Source organism: Tachypleus tridentatus, chromosome 13, assembly GCF_004210375.1.
Source record: "Tachypleus tridentatus isolate NWPU-2018 chromosome 13, ASM421037v1, whole genome shotgun sequence".
In the NCBI taxonomy this organism is placed as follows: Eukaryota; Metazoa; Arthropoda; class Merostomata; order Xiphosura; family Limulidae; genus Tachypleus; species Tachypleus tridentatus.
Window position 1 is genome coordinate 215669539 of NC_134837.1, and position 17334 is coordinate 215686872.

Here is a 17334-nt window from a genome sequence, read left to right on the forward strand (position 1 = left end):
GGATCATGTAGGCTACTAAAAGACGACACCAATTAATGTTTTACTGCCACCACTTTACAAAAGTAGTAAAACCCGTTTTATTTGTCATGTCACAAAAATCAGTATAGAATGCTATTAATTTTTGCGTACAGCATGCCCAGATCTAATCATACACACAATTCTCCAACATATATAAAACATTTTCTATTGAAAAATTAGGAGACGGAGGTCAAACAACGGAACTTATAATACACTTTTTTTTAAATCAAAAATAAATTATTTTTTATAAAAAATTAATGAAACAGCTAATATTTTTTAAGAAATGTAGTTTATATTTCATCTGTTATTTTCAAATAGAACTGTATAAATATTACATCCCAATCAACACGCCTGCTCCTAATTCAATTCACACTTCTGAAGTTTCACGCATGCTCCTAATTCAATTCACACTTCTAAAGTTTCAAGCCTGCTCCTAATTCAATTCACACTTCTAAAGTTTCAAGCCTGCTCCTAATTCCATTCACACTTCTGAGGTTTCAAGCATGCTCCTAATTCAATTCACACTTCTAAAGTTTCACGCCTGCTCCTAATTCAATTCACTACTTTTACTTTCTTTTGAGTTTATTATTGTAACATGTTTGTGGTAATAAGGTACATGGTCAGCTAGACATTTATGTAACTTTCATATTAAATCTGACTAAGTGATATTCAACCACAAATTTATTACTACTGCGAAGCAGGGATGTACGAGTGAAAAGAACATGTCGACGACCTTTGGGCAAAGTTTCGGTCTCAAAGATCTCAGCATGTAGGTTAAAAACTGGCTGCAGGCAGTTGTTGTCCTTATATTCATGATTGAAGAGTTTTTATTACTGAAACTTCCGTACACAAGTACATTATTTATTAGCCCCGGCATGGCCAAGCGTGTTAAGGCGTTCGACTCGTAATCTGAGGGTCGCGGGTTCGAATCCCGGTCGCACCAAAGATGTTCACCCTTTCAGCCGTGGGGGTGTTATAATGTGACGGTCAGTCCCACTATTCGTTGGTAAAAGAGTAGCACAAGAGTTGGCGGTGGGTGGTGATGACTAGCTGCCTTCCCTCTAGTCTTACACTGCTAAATTAGGGACGGCTAGCGCAGATAGCCCTTGAGTAGCTTTGTGCGAAATTCAAAACAAACAACCAAACACAAGTACATGATTTATTAATTACATAATTGTTTACATCCTCCCAATGTGTTGATAAGATTGATTTTAAGTGCTTGTTTTTAACTAGATCTAGAGGTGACTTGGAAAATTAAAGAAAAGCAAAGAAGTAAAAATACTGAACTACAACCAATACTGATTTTCGATTGATCGTCTCTCTCAGAAAGATTTCCTTCTTTGATTCAACGGAAAGTCTCAGAACTTATAATTTAAAATTGGGTTTAGATACTCGCGATGGTCAGAGCACATATTTCCCATTGTATAAACCTGTGCATAACAACAAATAAACAATATCTCAAAATCTTTTGTTGCGTATGTTTCAGTCTGTCAAACACCAACCCGCATTACACCTGTGTTCTGCTCTTTGTTTGAAAAGAAACGCAATTAATGAATTTTATTTATTTTATTCCATTTAAGGAAATGGTTTACACAGCCATTGCAGTGGTTCTGTACATAATTGGAGCTATAGTGGAGCTTGCTATGACAGGTGATTCCAAATACACCTACGCTCTGAAGATGCACAGGTTCTACAATCAGTACATTGCTGCTGGGGTGAGTCTTCACCTAGAATATATACAGTTAGTAGAAATATTTTTCAATATTTTTAAGGCTGCGCTTTGGCTCAAGATGTTGAAATAGAGTGAACAGTGCCATCTATAGTTTAATAACTATCACCAAAACAGTGTCAATATTCATTTAATGTTTAATAAAAGCCTGCCCAACTTAGATATATAATTTAAATTTTAGATAATAAATCAAGATAGCTAAAAACGAATCGAAATTGTAAATCCTTTATTTTAGTCTTTGTTATTTTCCAAAAAGAACGCGACCTTTGAAGATTCAGTTTCACTTTTGTTTAAAGCCTGTTTTGGTATTTGATTTCATCGTTTTTTATAACTATTCCTTTTATAAAGTATTGATACACTTAATAGAATAAAATAAACTAGATATAATGGATTCTTGATGACGAGAAACCCACTTGAAATAAAAATGTATCTCAGAATGGCTGGTATGGTTATTAACGCTGTAATTGTTGTTCTCTCCTTATCAATAATTGGTATAATAGAGTTAACAAGGCATTCAGTCATAACTTTATTTATTGTCAATTACCTTAAATGTATCAATGTAGGTAATACCTGGCACTTTATCTTATTTCCGATAATCGTCAGTGTTCGTAAAATGTTTATCATGCGATTTACAGATAAAAAACGAAGTTATGAGGCTGTCATTTGCCGTTTTATACTGTTTGTTAGTTTTCCAAGATATGCTAGAATGTTTTTATTTCTTGACATTTTTTCAGTTTATTCAAGGTGTACACGTCGTCTTCCGACAGTTTAGTATTTATATTTATATTTTTAATTAAATCGTGTGCGTGGTTTTTACGCTGTATGGGCAGACCATTTTTGCCACAGAAGGCAGCAGGTTACGGCATGAGTTTTCCACGAACGTAAACTGAACGGCCAAATCAAGTCACAACACTGTTGGTTTGAATGAATTATAGCAAAATTTCTTCAGAACAGTAGAATGACTGATTGTTCTAATTCATAAAGATCATGAAATGCTATTGATGACGTTTTTAGGTTATCTTCGTCTAAAGTATTTACTGAATGGGGGATTGAAATCTTCAATGAACATTTATTGTAGGTTATCTATACATTTAAAGGATTCTATAGGTATTGGATACTGACAAGATTTAGTAAGTAATTTAACGATGTTAAATTTTTTTTGTATTTTTCTGGTTTTCTCGAAGTTTCTTTTGTGTTTTCTTTGTTAAGACATGAAGGTGAGAAAAAGTGCAGAGCTAAACTTAAATAATTTGATATTTTTTTAAATTTACGATGGATTTTAGCGGTATTAACACCTATATTTTCGTTATTAATAAAGTCAATTATTTCATAACATTGCAGGTGTTTGGTCTATTCAATATTGTTGCATACGGTGCCGGACTCGCTTTCATCTTTAAAGACTGGCGAGAATCGAGGCAGGTGTCATAAAGGGCGAGTCGTCATGACCTTCGTCATCCCGTTTCAGAGTTTGCCTGCAGAACTTCATTTAGTCCAGGGGCAAACCTCTCAGCAAAAATTATTCCCTTTAAATTTAAATAAGCATATGCACAGTTACTGTTAACACTGCACAGTTACTGTTGATAGCAATTTTTTTCTGTTGTTTTTTTTAATTTAGAGTATTTTCAGACTAACTTTTTTTTGTAATGTGTGTATTTTGTCAAATTGTAATTGAAGATAACCCATACTTTAAGTAAAACTGTCATTTGGAAACCCCATTATGTACCAGTATACATGAGGTACTTGGTTCCATTTGTAAAGCTTTCAAAAGTAATATCGTTGAAACAAAATCCGTTTTAATGATATTTATTGTATTTTTTAGGTGTTACACCGTGGTTGTACTTAAAATATGTAGAATAGCAGAAGTGGTAACAAGAAGGTTTGTTTATAAAATTTATTTAAACTCCATGAATCTCGTGTTTTGTTCTGTGTTCACATATATATAATTATTATTATTAATCAGAAGAGTTTACAATCAAAACATTTTATATCATGTGTTCTTAAACTTCGTATGTAAATGTTTTCATTATGTTATGACTTTACTTTATTGTTTTTAAGTGAAACGTTACTAGTGATGGCTAAACCATATTTGATGTGTCCGATGTGTCACAATACTTGTTAATTTTACTTCACTTGTAAAAATGGAAATTTATTGACAGTTTCAAATTTCAATCACTTTTTCATAAACATCTCTAATTTTCTTTGAACGAATTGATTGTAACTTTTCTGTACCATTCTTCCCCTCCCCCCGGTTTTTATGGGTATGATATTTGAAAGTTGATTGGCACTACCGACATGCATGTGTAGACGGGAAAATAATTAATGGTGAGGCTGAAACAGTATTACCGATAGAGGGCAGAACGAGTAAACAGAATTATCTCGTGCAAAGATCTGGTATGCTGCATTATATCTATCTTTAAACGGAATTTTAACTTCATGCCTAGAACTAATATGATATAATGATATACATAATAAAAAATAAAACGCGGACATGCATGGCAACCTTAAAATCATTAACAGGTACGATCCCCTCACACGTAGACCTGAGAGGGATCACCTCCCCTACTTTATCTTCCTGTGTTAATAGTGGTCAATATTTCCCTCACAGTTTAACAACAAATATTTATGAACTGTGTATACAGTGTATTCTAGGCTCTTCAGGGGTATTATCAAATACACAAATTACCTTTTATTTTAACTATAAGATCTTAACGACCCATATGTTGTATTTAACAGAGCGTAAAATGTAAAACTTGTTTCTATTGTTCTAATGACATACGGCTCAAAAGAATAAATTTTAGAAAAGGGATAGGCATTCTTTCGTGGTGTCTGATCTAAGATCGTATCGTTATTTTCAAAAGAGATTTTTAACAATTAAATAAACTAAGTAAAACATTTCATTCCTCATAACAAGTAGTTAATGGGACAAATGACTTGGTGGTATGATTAAGCCATCCACTGTTAGATCCAGTATCTTACAGCAGAAGGGGGGTCTAATTAAAACATTATAAGACATGATCGTAATGTTACAAACTAGACTTGTCATTCACGTTATTATCTAATAGCAGTAAATTACAATGTTATTGTTCTCTATTTAAGAGTTTTACCATCGATTTGATATCGGTATTGTTGTATGTTAATTAAAAATACTGCATGTGGTTTCTTAACTAAATGTTCTCGCATTGTTATTCGATGAATGTTCACATGTAATTGCAGTAAGTTACAATTTTACTGTTGTCATCGATTTGACTGTACGTTAAATAATGCACGTCGTTTCTTACTTAAATTTTTTCGTGTTGTTATGCGATGAATAATCCAAGTTGTTTCTTAACTATATCTTTACATATCTTGTGTATATTTAATGGTTAAAAATAAAGTTGTCGTCTAAGATCACTTTCCCATTTCCTTTGTTGTTCCTCCACAATTCTCCATTATTTGTGTTCAGTAGACCGCAAACATACTCTTATAAATAGTTTCTATTAATAGCCTAGTTATGGATAAATCAGTAAAAATAATAAGAAACAGTTCACTTAACAATACCAATTGTTTTACTCCATTAAGTCTCACAGGTAGTATAACCAACGTTCACCGATAGGTGTAAAGTTACAGTTTACTCTTCGTTTGATTTTTAACTACGTATTCATCGAAACATAAACTCAATTTTTCATCCCATTGAACTAAACAACTGTAACTTACAAAAATCGTTTCCCACACGTCATTCAAAGTTATTCCCAAACCATAAAAAAATACATCTTTCACATCGCTTTAGACCTCCTTTCCCCATAACTTGCAATTACTAGTAAATGGGGGGTGGTAAAAGTGGAGATTGGAGGTTCGATTCTTCTCCTATTCCATTTTTTGGCTCTACACTAGAAACCAAAAATATAAATTTCTGCAAACGTCTAGATTAAAAACTTAATCTACAACAATACTTTTAAATAATGTTGCTTAAATCTACAAAAATGAATATGTTAAATACATTTCATTTTTATGAATGGCGAAATACGCTAAATAGATTTGTGGACACCACTTTCTTATACGGGAATTGCCTTGATAATATTAAATACTTCTCAAATTAAACATAATACACCACGTTAATCACAAACTTGAAATTGACTCAGTATTGTTTAGGTGTGAAATGAGAAAATAGCGATGTTTTAAAAAAAACTTTACGCCTCCTAATGGCACAGTGGTAAGTCTGCGGACTTGTTCTGCTGGAAATCGAGTTTCGATACCTGTGGTGAGCAGAGTACAGATAGCCCTTTTCGTAGCTGTTTAACTACAAACACATACTTTACATTTTATAATACTTGTATGTGTTTGTGTATAATTTACAGTGTTTTCGTTACCAAAAAAATAAAACAAAAAATTATATAGTTTAAAATATTCTGTGTATAATTTCATCATATATATATATATATTGAGTATAATGTTAGAATTCATGGTTTTGTTTAGAATTCATTTTGTTTTGGTCTAGATTAAAAATTCAAACTAAAAGGTATTCCTAGGGTTTTATTTCGCATTTTTATTAACTGTTTGTGCACCAGCTAAATTATTTGTCGGTTCATAGCTGTGTTGTTTATTAGATTTCTCATAACAAGCAGCCGGTGCCTACATTTTGCCGGATCTCACGTCCGAATTTTATTTTGATTTTTTTTTTTTTTAGTTTACAAGCGGAAATGCTGTAATTATTATTTTTTGCTTGTTATTAAGAGCGTAAGTGCACGATAGGCTATCAACGCTGCGTGCATTGTGGGTATCGATCCCAGAATTTTAGCGTTATAAGTCCTTTTTGTATTCCAAAACTCAGAATACGGCATTTTGTTTTTCCGTATAAAATAATAATTCTTATAGACCACATTAAAATATGCAAACCAAAGTATCATTAATATCACAGTTAATCAACTAATTATTGTTGTTTATGATACATTTTTTCGGGAAAATGAATACTTTCTCCCAGCTATTTAGACTGAGTGGTGTAACGGGCAAAAATAAAATTATCCGGATGGTGTCGTAATAAACGCCGGTGGTCTAATAACAAGTCAGTTGAAGTTATGTCCCTAAATATCAAAAAATCTTGAAAGCTTGTAAAAACAGCTTTGGACCAGGATCAACCTATTGGAAGGTGTAGTCCCCCTTCTTGTTTTCTTTCTCGTACATTTAACGTTTCTTGTTTTCAGTTCATACTGCAAACCATTAGACCATATACACACTTTACAATAAACGTCCATCCCCCGGTGGGTCAGTGGTAAATTTGCATTATATACTACAACCATTTAGCACATATACACACTTTACAATAAACGTCCATCTCTGAAAGTGGGCAATAAGTTTACGAACTTACAATGCTAAAATCGGGAATTCGAGTACCTGTGGTGGACAGAGTGAAGATTGCCCTTTCGGTAGCTTTGCAATAAGAAAATTGCAACAACAATTAACTTTCATATTCAGATTAAAAAATAAATAAATAAAAATTAACCATTTTCAAATAAAGTCTCCAGAGAAACGTATTCAGACGATGGAAGTAGAAATGGTTGAATATATTAATCATTACTAAATCCCTATCTGCTAAAATTTCTATGTATTCATTGCATTATTTTTGAGCCACTAAAATTAAATATTATAATATTTATAAACACATTTGTGGTTTAAAATATATTAAATACCTACTTAACAAACCTGTGTAATTTACGCTTATGATCAAATCGAAACTGAATCTTTTATCACTATTTGTCATTGTTTATTTGCAATAATTTAAGTGGATGATTCCACAAGCTTTCATAGGATGCTGCTTACTTTGGCCTAACGGTTTATGAACATTAATAGATTATTTAACTTCATTTTAGTTTCTTTTGGAGTAATTTTGTGTTGACAACTTCGGATTATTGTGAGATTGCTTACTAGCCTATTTTATATTCTTCTGGAACCAGTTTTTGTTGACGACTTCTGATTATTGTGAGTTTCCTTGCTAGAATATTTTATTTTCTTCTGGAACCAGTTTTTGTTGACGACTTCTGATTATTGTGAGTTTCCTTGCTAGCCTATTTTATTTTCTTCTTGAGCCAGTTTTTGTTGACAACTTCTGATTATTGTGAGTTTCCTAGCTAGAATATTTTATTTTCTTCTGGAACCAGTTTTTGTTGACAACTTCTGATTATTGTGAGTTTCCTAGCTAGAATATTTTATTTTCTTCTGGAACCAGTTTTTGTTGACGACTTCTGATTATTGTGAGTTTCCTTGCTAGCCTATTTTATTTTCTTCTTGAGCCAGTTTTTGTTGACAACTTCTGATTATTGTGAGTTTCCTAGCTAGAATATTTTATTTTCTTCTGGAACCAGTTTTTGTTGACGACTTCTGATTATTGTGAGTTTCCTAGCTAGAATATTTTATTTTCTTCTGGAACTATTTTTTTGTTGACGACTTCTGATTATTGTGAGTTTCCTAGCTAGAATATTTTAATTTCTTCTGGAGCCAGTTTTTGTTGACGACTTTTGATCATTGTGAATTTCCATGCTAGCCTATTTTATTTTTTTCTTGAGCCAGTTTTTGTTGACAACTTTTGATAATTGTTTTTCCTTGCTAGCCTATTTTATTTTGTGCTGGAGCCAGTTTTTGTTGACGACTTCTGATTATTGTGAGTTTCCTAGCTAGAATATTTTATTTTCTTCTGGAACCAGTTTTTGTTGACGACTTCTGATTATTGTGAGTTTCCTTGCTAGCCTATTTTATTTTCTTCTTGAGCCAGTTTTTGTTGACAACTTCTGATTATTGTGAGTTTCCTAGCTAGAATATTTTATTTTCTTCTGGAACCAGTTTTTGTTGACGACTTCTGATTATTGTGAGTTTCCTAGCTAGAATATTTTAATTTCTTCTGGAGCCAGTTTTTGTTGACGACTTTTGATCATTGTGAATTTCCATGCTAGCCTATTTTATTTTCTTCTTGAGCCAGTTTTTGTTGACAACTTCTGATAATTGTTTTTCCTTGCTAGCCTATTTTATTTTGTGCTGGAGCCAGTTTTTGTTGACGACTTCTGATTATTGTGAGTTTCCTAGCTAGAATATTTTATTTTCTTCTGGAACCAGTTTTTGTTGACGACTTCTGATTATTGTGAGTTTCCTAGCTAGAATACTTTATTTTCTTCTGGAACCATTTTTTTGTTGACGACTTCTGATTATTGTGAGTTTCCTTGCTAGCCTCTTTTATTTTGTGCTGGAGACATTTCATATTGAGTCATCTAATTATTAATGATGGTTAGATTTACTCCAGGTCTGTTGTACATCTTGAATGAAACTTACCTGAATTTCTGAGAGTTGCGGGTTCGAGTCACTTTCACCGAACATGCTCGCCCTTTCAACCGTAAAGGCGTAACAGATGTAGCCTAATCATCTGTCTTCCAGTTTAGTTAAAGCAGTCCCTCATACCCGGCTCGGTTTGGCCAGTTGGTTAGGGGGCGCTCGACTCCTAATCTGGGAGCCGTGGGTTCGAATTACAATCACACCAACCATGCTCGCCCTTTCAGGCTTGGGGGCCTTATGATTTTACGGTCAGTTACACTATTCGTTGATAAAATAGCCTACGGTGGGTGGTGACAACTAGCTGCCTTCCCTCTAATCTGGTCCGGCATGACCAGGTGGCTAAGGCACTCGACTCGTAATCTGAGGGTCGTGGGTTCGAATCACTGTCACACCAACATGCTCGCCCTTTCAGCCATGAAGGCGTTATAATGTAACGATCAATCCCACTATTCGTTGGTAAAAGAGTAGCCCAAGAATTGGCGGTAGGTGGTGATGACTAGCTGCCTTCCCTCTAATCTTACACTGCTAAATTAGGGACGGCTAACGCAGACAGCCCTCGAATAGCTTTGCGCGAAATTCAAAACAAAACAAACAAGCGCTCTAATCTTACACTGCGAAATTTGAAACGGCCAGCCCAGATACTTTTCATGCAGCTTTGGTTGAAATCTAAAACAAAACCAAAGAAACAAACCAAACCCTCTTGTCCACACATATTTTATCTTAATACGATACCTTGAAAAATATTTTGTAACGCATTTTAGTAACAAGAATGAAAAATAGTGTATGACGTATATATCTAAAAATATTATTGGATGCATATGGAAGTCTGTGATGCTTTTTTTTTCCAATAAATACTTGAAAATCAGTTGGTACAGTCAATTATTGTTTCTTTTTTTATTATTTATATATACACATATGAAATAAACACTGGAATGGAATAAAAACCTAACAGCTTCGTTCTGTTTATTTTTTCTATATAAAATCAGTCTACATCGGGCAGGCAGGAAAGAAAAACAAGGCAAACAGCAAACGCAAAGTCCACTCTCAAATATACAATTTCGGTAAACCAAAGTTTACGTACACCTATTTCCCAGGATTTTTTGGCACTGACAAAACGTCGGCCGCCACGAGTGTAACAAAGAGTCATTACTACTCAGAATTATATTATGTCGAAATTCCTTAAATATATATTCTCCTTACTCGTACAAAACTGTAAAATATTATTCAAAATTTTCCATTAATGAGAAACCGATAATTTTGAGTGTTTTAAACTCCAATTTTGAAGATGTCGCTGTTGTTAAATCATGTAGTTCTTAGTTCCTGAGAGAACGGAAGGAAATGAACGAACTGATAAAATATAAAAATGAAGACAACTGTCCAAAGACCTGGAAAGAAGAAAATTCAGTGATAAATGAAGACAAAAATATTATGTCACTGTTCCTTAATTTAGTCATCAAATATTTAAACATTCTATTACTAAAACAGAATACAAAATGTAAAAGCTCGCTTTCCTCTAAATTAATCCCCCGCTAGTACAGCGGTATGTCTTCGGGTTTACAACGCTAAAATCAGTGGTTCGATTCCTCTCGGTGGGCTCAGCAGATAGCCCGATGTTGCTTTGCTATAAGAAAATACACTCCTCTAAATTAGACGTTATAGTAATAAACGTATTACAATCTACCAGCATCCTCAATCCAATCCCTCAGCATCTAAATGATACTATATATATAGTAACACAACTATTACAACCTGTAATTACAACCATCCTATCTGTTAGGACTCAAACATTTAAACCAGTGTTTCTCAAACTGCTGGTCGCCCCCTAAGAGACGCGTATTGGAACGACGATTATCTAATAAAACTATCACTTTGCTCTCATAGCATTTGTTTGCTCTAACATTTACTCACTCCTTTTATTATTTTAATGTGAGGGCGCTGCTATTTAAGTTTTGGAAAATACTGGTTTTAAACAATGATACCATTACAAATTGTTAAAAGTCTCTTATCTCCATAAATATGATACACATACAGAAGGACTCTATTACGTAAAACGGAAAATTACATAATAATATTGCACAATAAAATTGGAATATAATTATTGATACATAACAGTATACGTTCAGTAGGTGAAATATTCTGCTTTGGTGTGTTAATATATTTCCTTTTTAGTTTTACATTTTTTATTGTTTATTTACCGTAGAAAGGATGAATGACTAACTTGCAATAATACCATTAGTCTACTTGTTCTATATTAACAAATCACGCACAGTTAAACAAAACCGTTGAATTCTGATAATGTAACTAAAACAGTTTGTATTATAGCTGTAACATAGTGTAACCAACACTTAATCTGTTAATTACAACCATAACATGGTTTATTGTTTACAGTGACAACAAACGTTTGATTACTTAATCTGTTAACTACAATACAACACGGTTTACTGAGAGCTACAAAGGCAACCAAAGTTTTGTGTGCTTAATCTGATAATTATAACTACTACACGGTTTACTGAGAGCTACAAAGGCAACCAAAGTTTGATGTGCTTAATCTGATAATTACAGTTATAGCACAATGTTGTGACACCTACACCGGCAACTAGCACTTAACCTACACAATCTGTTAAACATAAGTTAAACACTATTAACACTTACACCAGCAACCAGCACCTGGGCTCTCTGGTAGCTTTGACCTTCCGTCAAGAAGAGAGCTATAGTTGAAGACTGGTAAAAAATAAGAGCTGTAACATGGTGTATTACTCCCTGAAATAATAGAAGAAAACATTACATTTTGAAAACAAATCTGTAGCAGAATACTTCATGCCTTATGGCGCATATATCCAAGAGTTTATTTAGTTTAAAAATAAAATTTTTGACAGTCCAACATGTTTTTTGTTGTTTTTTTGTTTTGTAATGAACTAAAAAAGGAACATCGAAAGCTCAAACATGGAATCCCTCGTTCTCAAGAGCAAAGTAATTTATTTAGGCTTTGGAGAGTAATAAACTATAAATCCTAAAACACGACGTACTACGTTCTGTTTGAAGAATAGCCGTTAAACATATATTATAGAGGATAACATTACAACTGAAAAGTTAACATAACTTATACAACTTTGGAGAGTAAGCGAAATATCAAAGTAATCCTAAAATAAAATAGGTTATATTTTATACTTCACTGCTACAAATGTAAACTATCAGTTATTTCTATTTTATTTCGTTAAAAAGAAAATGAACTAGAACAATCAAATTAATTAACTGTTGTGATCTTAACAATTTTCAGGGTTTTAGCTTTTGTTAAAAATATACGACTGTAAAGTGAACTATAAGAAGTTAAATAATAAATTTCGGCTCTGTTAATAAATTCACAAATAATATTTTGAAATTTTCTGGGAAATTATTTAGGTGGAATATTCACGATAAAACTGTCTACATCTGAAGACCATAAACTTCCGTTACATCGTCTTCTATACTTGTGTCTACAACAGGTAGTTGTCCCAAACCTCTACACAGTTTCATTAATATTTTGAGAGTTTATGTGCTTTGTTTTATTTTATTTAAGTGACTAACGATTTTGAATAGCTATGTGCTTTACATTGTTGGCATAAAAACATGTATTTGTTTTAGTAAATTTGTTTGAAGTTTTAAACTTATGAGCTATTACATACGTAGAGAGAGTTGAAAAAGAAAACGCTGCTATAAGTTGAAAAGATTGAGGCCAGGACGATTAAGCTGGTAGTCCAAGTAGCCCAGAAGGCGATTAAAACCAACACCAGTTCTTCTGTTGTCAAACACAAAATACCATGGAAAGTGAAGTGTGGCTGAGAGATTAGCAGAATAACAACCAAGAGTCCACAAGCCTGTAAGTCACATAAATCATGTGAATCTAGGTCACGGTTAAACCTGCTCTTGATATCTTTATATAATTATAACACATTTAAATTATACCTAACAATATAGTACAAATACTATTTAGGTTTAAAACTACTTACTGATGAATTAATTAATTACTTAATTTGGAAATATTTATTGAATATTTTATTTTAGTGCGTTTGTGTATTGTTTGATATAAAACACAAAGCTACAAAATGGGCTGTGTATTATCTGCCTATCACGGGTATCAAAAACCGTTTTTAGCACCGTAAATCCGTAAACATGCCACTGTACTGTTTGGTGCAATTCTTTTAATGCTTCTTAAGTATTATTTTTAGTTTTTCACGTTGTAACAATATTTTTAACGGTACTTATATTTAAAAACACTTGTAAATGGAAGAAATAATGTGATTTACTAGCAAATATACTCGTCAAACTTGGACTCAAAAACTAAGACTAGAAATAGTGGGCATTGACTGCATACGTCACGTCACTATTTTAAACCTTAGTCCACGAATCATTCGTCCAATGCATCGCACCCACGCTGTGCGGGATATTTATTGTATCTTACTTTCGTTTTGCGTCCGGTTTACGTGTTTTGCTACTGACCTCTTTTGTTATTCGTGATATTTAAGATGGTCAAATTGAAATAACTACCAAACTCGAACCGTTTGCCTGTATTAGCTCGATCTCTGGGGGAGATGTGGGGTCCACAAGAGCCCCTCTACCAAATTACATTAAAAGTGATTCACCCATTTCTCCACAACAGCCCTCAATACCAACAGACAGGTGAAAAATCTGCTTTATATATATATATATATATACTAGCAGAGACCCTAAAAACATTTACTGTCAAATTAGTATCCTTACCGTAATAACAATTCTTTAAATACAGAATTTCTAGAATAATAGAAAATTATTATAATCGCAAACTCCGAAATATGTAAGCCCACTTGTTTTAAGTCTAATATTAGTTAAGCCTATATTCGGCCTACATTCGATGAAAAGATAAAGTAATTCTATAACTCTTTTTTTTTTTTGCTTTAATTAGGGTTAAACTTTAATGTACTTAATACCATCAATAGACAAACTTATAACGTTATTCTAAGATCTAAAGATAGACTTAAAAAACTTTGTAAAGTTATACACTGACTGTTCTATACGTTAAAATGCTGTTTTTTGTTACTTGCGAGCTTTCAGCCCTTCTACGGGAGACTTCGTTGGACAACAATGTAAAAAAAACGTATTTTAACGTAGATAACAATGCCTGTATAATCTAACCTATGTTATGAGTCTTAAAAGCAAGCTTTTAATATGTTCTTGTACAAAATGTCTATCAGAGATTTACACACGCCTTATGTTTACATCCTTCGAGTGTGCATACGCATTTAGATAGGTGCATCTTCAAGACAAATAAAACCTTTTGGAACTGGTTTATAATGAAACAAAGAAAGAGGATGCTGAGAAAGAAAGCCTTTTATAGGCAAAAATGTCCATTAGTTGGAAGATAGGGATAAAAAAAAATGTATGTGTTTCTTTGTACATTTAAAGCTAAAAAGTGATTAAGAACTTATCAATGAACAGTTACATATAGAACTAAGATGCTTTGTTTGTTCTCAAGTACAAAGCTACACAATGGGCTGTCTGTCTGTACTGTGCTACCACAGACTTAGAAACCGAGTTTTTAACGTGATAGGCCTACTGATTTATTGGAAGTGAACTAAAAGTACACACTAGACAAAATAAGTGGTGAAATAAAGTGTTTCTACTCTGTTAGAAACTGATTAAAAACTAACTGGGACACTGACTAGTTATGCATTATTAATATCAAACTTCGTTTCAAAGGGCCATCATATGTAGATTTCACACTATACTTACGGCTTTGTAAAACAGTTTAAAACAGATGTTTCTGTAGAAATTGAAGGAGTGAAACTTTAACAATGTGAATAAAGTCTAATGATAAATGAGTTTATGACACGCTTCAATGGAAAATATACCTTGTAACCTAAGAACGAGAGGATTTTTTATTGTTTTTTTGCCATTAATAAATACATATAGAACAGTTCGCCTCGTGCAGGGTATTGCAACATCGAATAAAGAGAAAATGTATTTATTCATAATAAAATAACTGCATGTACATATAGGGACATTTCCCTGAAAATAAGTGCGGGATATTGTGATCGTCTTGTAATATTTAAATTCAAATTATCTTGAAATAACTATTACCTACAGCTTGCACCTGCCTCTCCCAAGTCTATAACACCTGGACATGGATGACGAGAAAATAGTAAAAAAATCCACATATCTACTGCTGACACACTGAGAACTTGGTTTGTTTTGAATATCACACGAGGGCTACCTGCGCTAGCCGTCCGTAATTTAGTAATGACGTACTAAAGGGAACAACACCTACCACCAACTCTTGGTTTACTGTTTTACCAACGAAAGTGGATTAGTCCTCACTTTATAAAGCCCTCACAGATGAAAGGGCAAACATGTTTGGAGGGTGGGACGGGAATTCGAACCCATGACCTTCAGATTGTGAGTCGAGTGTCTTAAGCAATAACAGGGAGAGTTGAAATATAATATATATGTTTTCTTTTGTAAAGTAAATTTGTAAATTTTAATCTAACTTTACAAGCATAACATATGACATTTTATAATGAATTTCATCAAAGAACTGACAAATTATATATATAATGTGGCACATTACGCACCAATATCAATTACAAAGTCTACCATATCTTACTGTAAATAAATAATGAACCACTAGAAGAACAACAAATATATTGCACTTGTACATTAACAACACTGTTTTTATTAGCCTAAAAGTATGAAGAAGTTTTGTCAACCAAACTCGGCTCTTAATTGATTTTACTCAAATAATAAAATAGTTTAGGTTAAACTGAAAAAGGTAAAATCAGTAATATATTATTACACAACTAATCTATGGATTTCCAGCGTGTGTCGGAAAATGTTAATTCTGTTTGTATACTTACGATCTGAGCGATCTGGATGACACCTTCTCTACTCTTCAAGAAAGCTGTGTTCACATTTTGTAGTCTATTACAGAAGCTATCTTGAGATGTATTTAGGTCCATAGCTTGTGTGTCTAATTAAATAATACTAAATTTGTGTCAGGCACTACCAACCCTAAACTCAGTTTTCATGGTTTGCCAGTAGAGTGCAGGGTTGGGAAATCTCACGCACAATGTTATACGAATAACCTGTTACTGACTCATTAAATGTTGAGCTTTCGTGCGGTTCTACGGCAGTAGACGCAAATATAAACAACTGGTGGAACAGTGGTTTCTTTGGCTCAGCTTTCCTGCGGATGTCAGTTACTTATTCACCCACAAACACACACACACACACACAAAGACTTTTCGTCACGCTGAAAATTTCAGAAACCGGATGTACAGAACTTCGATGTATACGCATAGAGGAAGTTTTGATAAAATATATCAAGTGTGCAGATGGTCTGTGGCCGTCAGAAAAAAATTAAATATGATATATATTTAATATATACATATATATTTCTATATATATACATACATATATAGAAAGAAACGTAAAGATATACATGCAGTTTTTTCTTTTCCCACAGTGTTGTCGAAAGTATTTAACAGTGACTAAATAAAACAGTTTTAATTAATACGTTCTTTGTCTGTTTATTCCTTTAGTATACAGTGAAAATGTGGTTGTCAAACAGAATTAGTAGAATGCAATATAGAGTAGATAAAAAAGTATTTCATGTTACAGTTAAAAATCCCGACACACCAAACATGATCATCCTTTCAGCCGTGGGGGCGTTATAATGTGATGGTAAATCTCACTATTCGTTGGTAAAAGAGTAGCCCAAGAATTGGCGGTAAGTGGTGATGACTAGCTGCCTTCCCTCTAGTCTTACACTGATAAATTAAGGACGGCTAGCGCAGATATCCCCCGTGTAGTTTTGCGCGAAGTTCAAAACAAACCAAACCAGTTAAAAACAAATATTTGTGACACAATTGGTGTTGATTGATTTGTTTTTGTATAATGAAAAAGTTGTGTAATGAACTTTAATATATTTGATAGACTTGTGTTGATGGAAACGAACGGTTGATTGATGCATCTGCTATAATTTCGAGTTATATTTATCTGTTTCATCGCACATTTCCAACAGAATCGATGACACAAACTTTGATGTGCAACAATGTTTAATACTGTTTTGAGCTACATGTTTAATGTTGTAATTCGTTTGTTAGCTGTGGAGAGCTATGGTCTTAACGCTGACGTTAAGTAGGCCTAGAAGAATTTAAGTGAATATCAATATTTCTCTCGTAAATTCAAAGCTATATTATAAATACGAGATATCTGAGAAATGTGTAGAATTAGTTCAAGTTAGGCAGTTGAATCATTCAATGCGTTTTCACAAAATAATCGGA

At 33.2% G+C, this 17334-nt stretch overlaps 2 protein-coding genes across 3 annotated transcripts in view; one reads left to right on the forward strand and one right to left on the reverse strand.

Annotated features, from left to right (window-relative positions):
- LOC143240040 (CKLF-like MARVEL transmembrane domain-containing protein 4) overlaps positions 1-5138 on the forward strand; it is a 39629-nt gene extending 34491 nt beyond the window's left edge. The window contains exons 3-4 of the mRNA XM_076481820.1: positions 1599-1733; positions 3089-5138. Coding sequence (XP_076337935.1) covers positions 1599-1733; positions 3089-3175 — 222 coding nt within the window. The 3' untranslated portion in view covers positions 3176-5138. The remainder of the gene's footprint in view (positions 1-1598; positions 1734-3088) is intronic.
- A 4772-nt stretch (positions 5139-9910) lies between these two features.
- On the reverse strand, positions 9911-16240 carry LOC143240041 (uncharacterized). 2 transcript variants are annotated; one of them, XM_076481821.1, is made up of 4 exons: positions 15907-16237; positions 12703-12894; positions 11693-11800; positions 9911-10425 (listed from the first exon to the last, which is right to left on the reverse strand). In XM_076481821.1, exons 1-4 carry the CDS (start codon positions 16006-16008, stop codon positions 10354-10356), a joined length of 474 nt encoding a protein of 157 aa, XP_076337936.1. In that variant the 5' UTR covers positions 16009-16237; the 3' UTR covers positions 9911-10353. The 2 variants fall into 2 exon arrangements, with proteins under 2 accessions (XP_076337936.1, XP_076337937.1); XM_076481822.1 differs by lacking the exon at positions 12703-12894 and having other exon boundaries at positions 15907-16240.
- Positions 16241-17334: the final 1094 nt, after the last annotated feature.

Coding starts and splice junctions, on each gene's coding strand:
- LOC143240041 (XM_076481821.1), bottom strand. CDS start 16,008: ATGGACCTAAATACATCTCAAGATAGCTTCTGTAATAGACTACAAAAT. Junction 12,895..15,906: donor TCATCCAGATCGCTCAGATC/GTAAGTATACAA, acceptor TGTGACTTACAG/GCTTGTGGACTCTTGGTTGT. Junction 11,801..12,702: donor TCTTTTTCAACTCTCTCTAC/GTATGTAATAGC, acceptor CTATTATTTCAG/GGAGTAATACACCATGTTAC.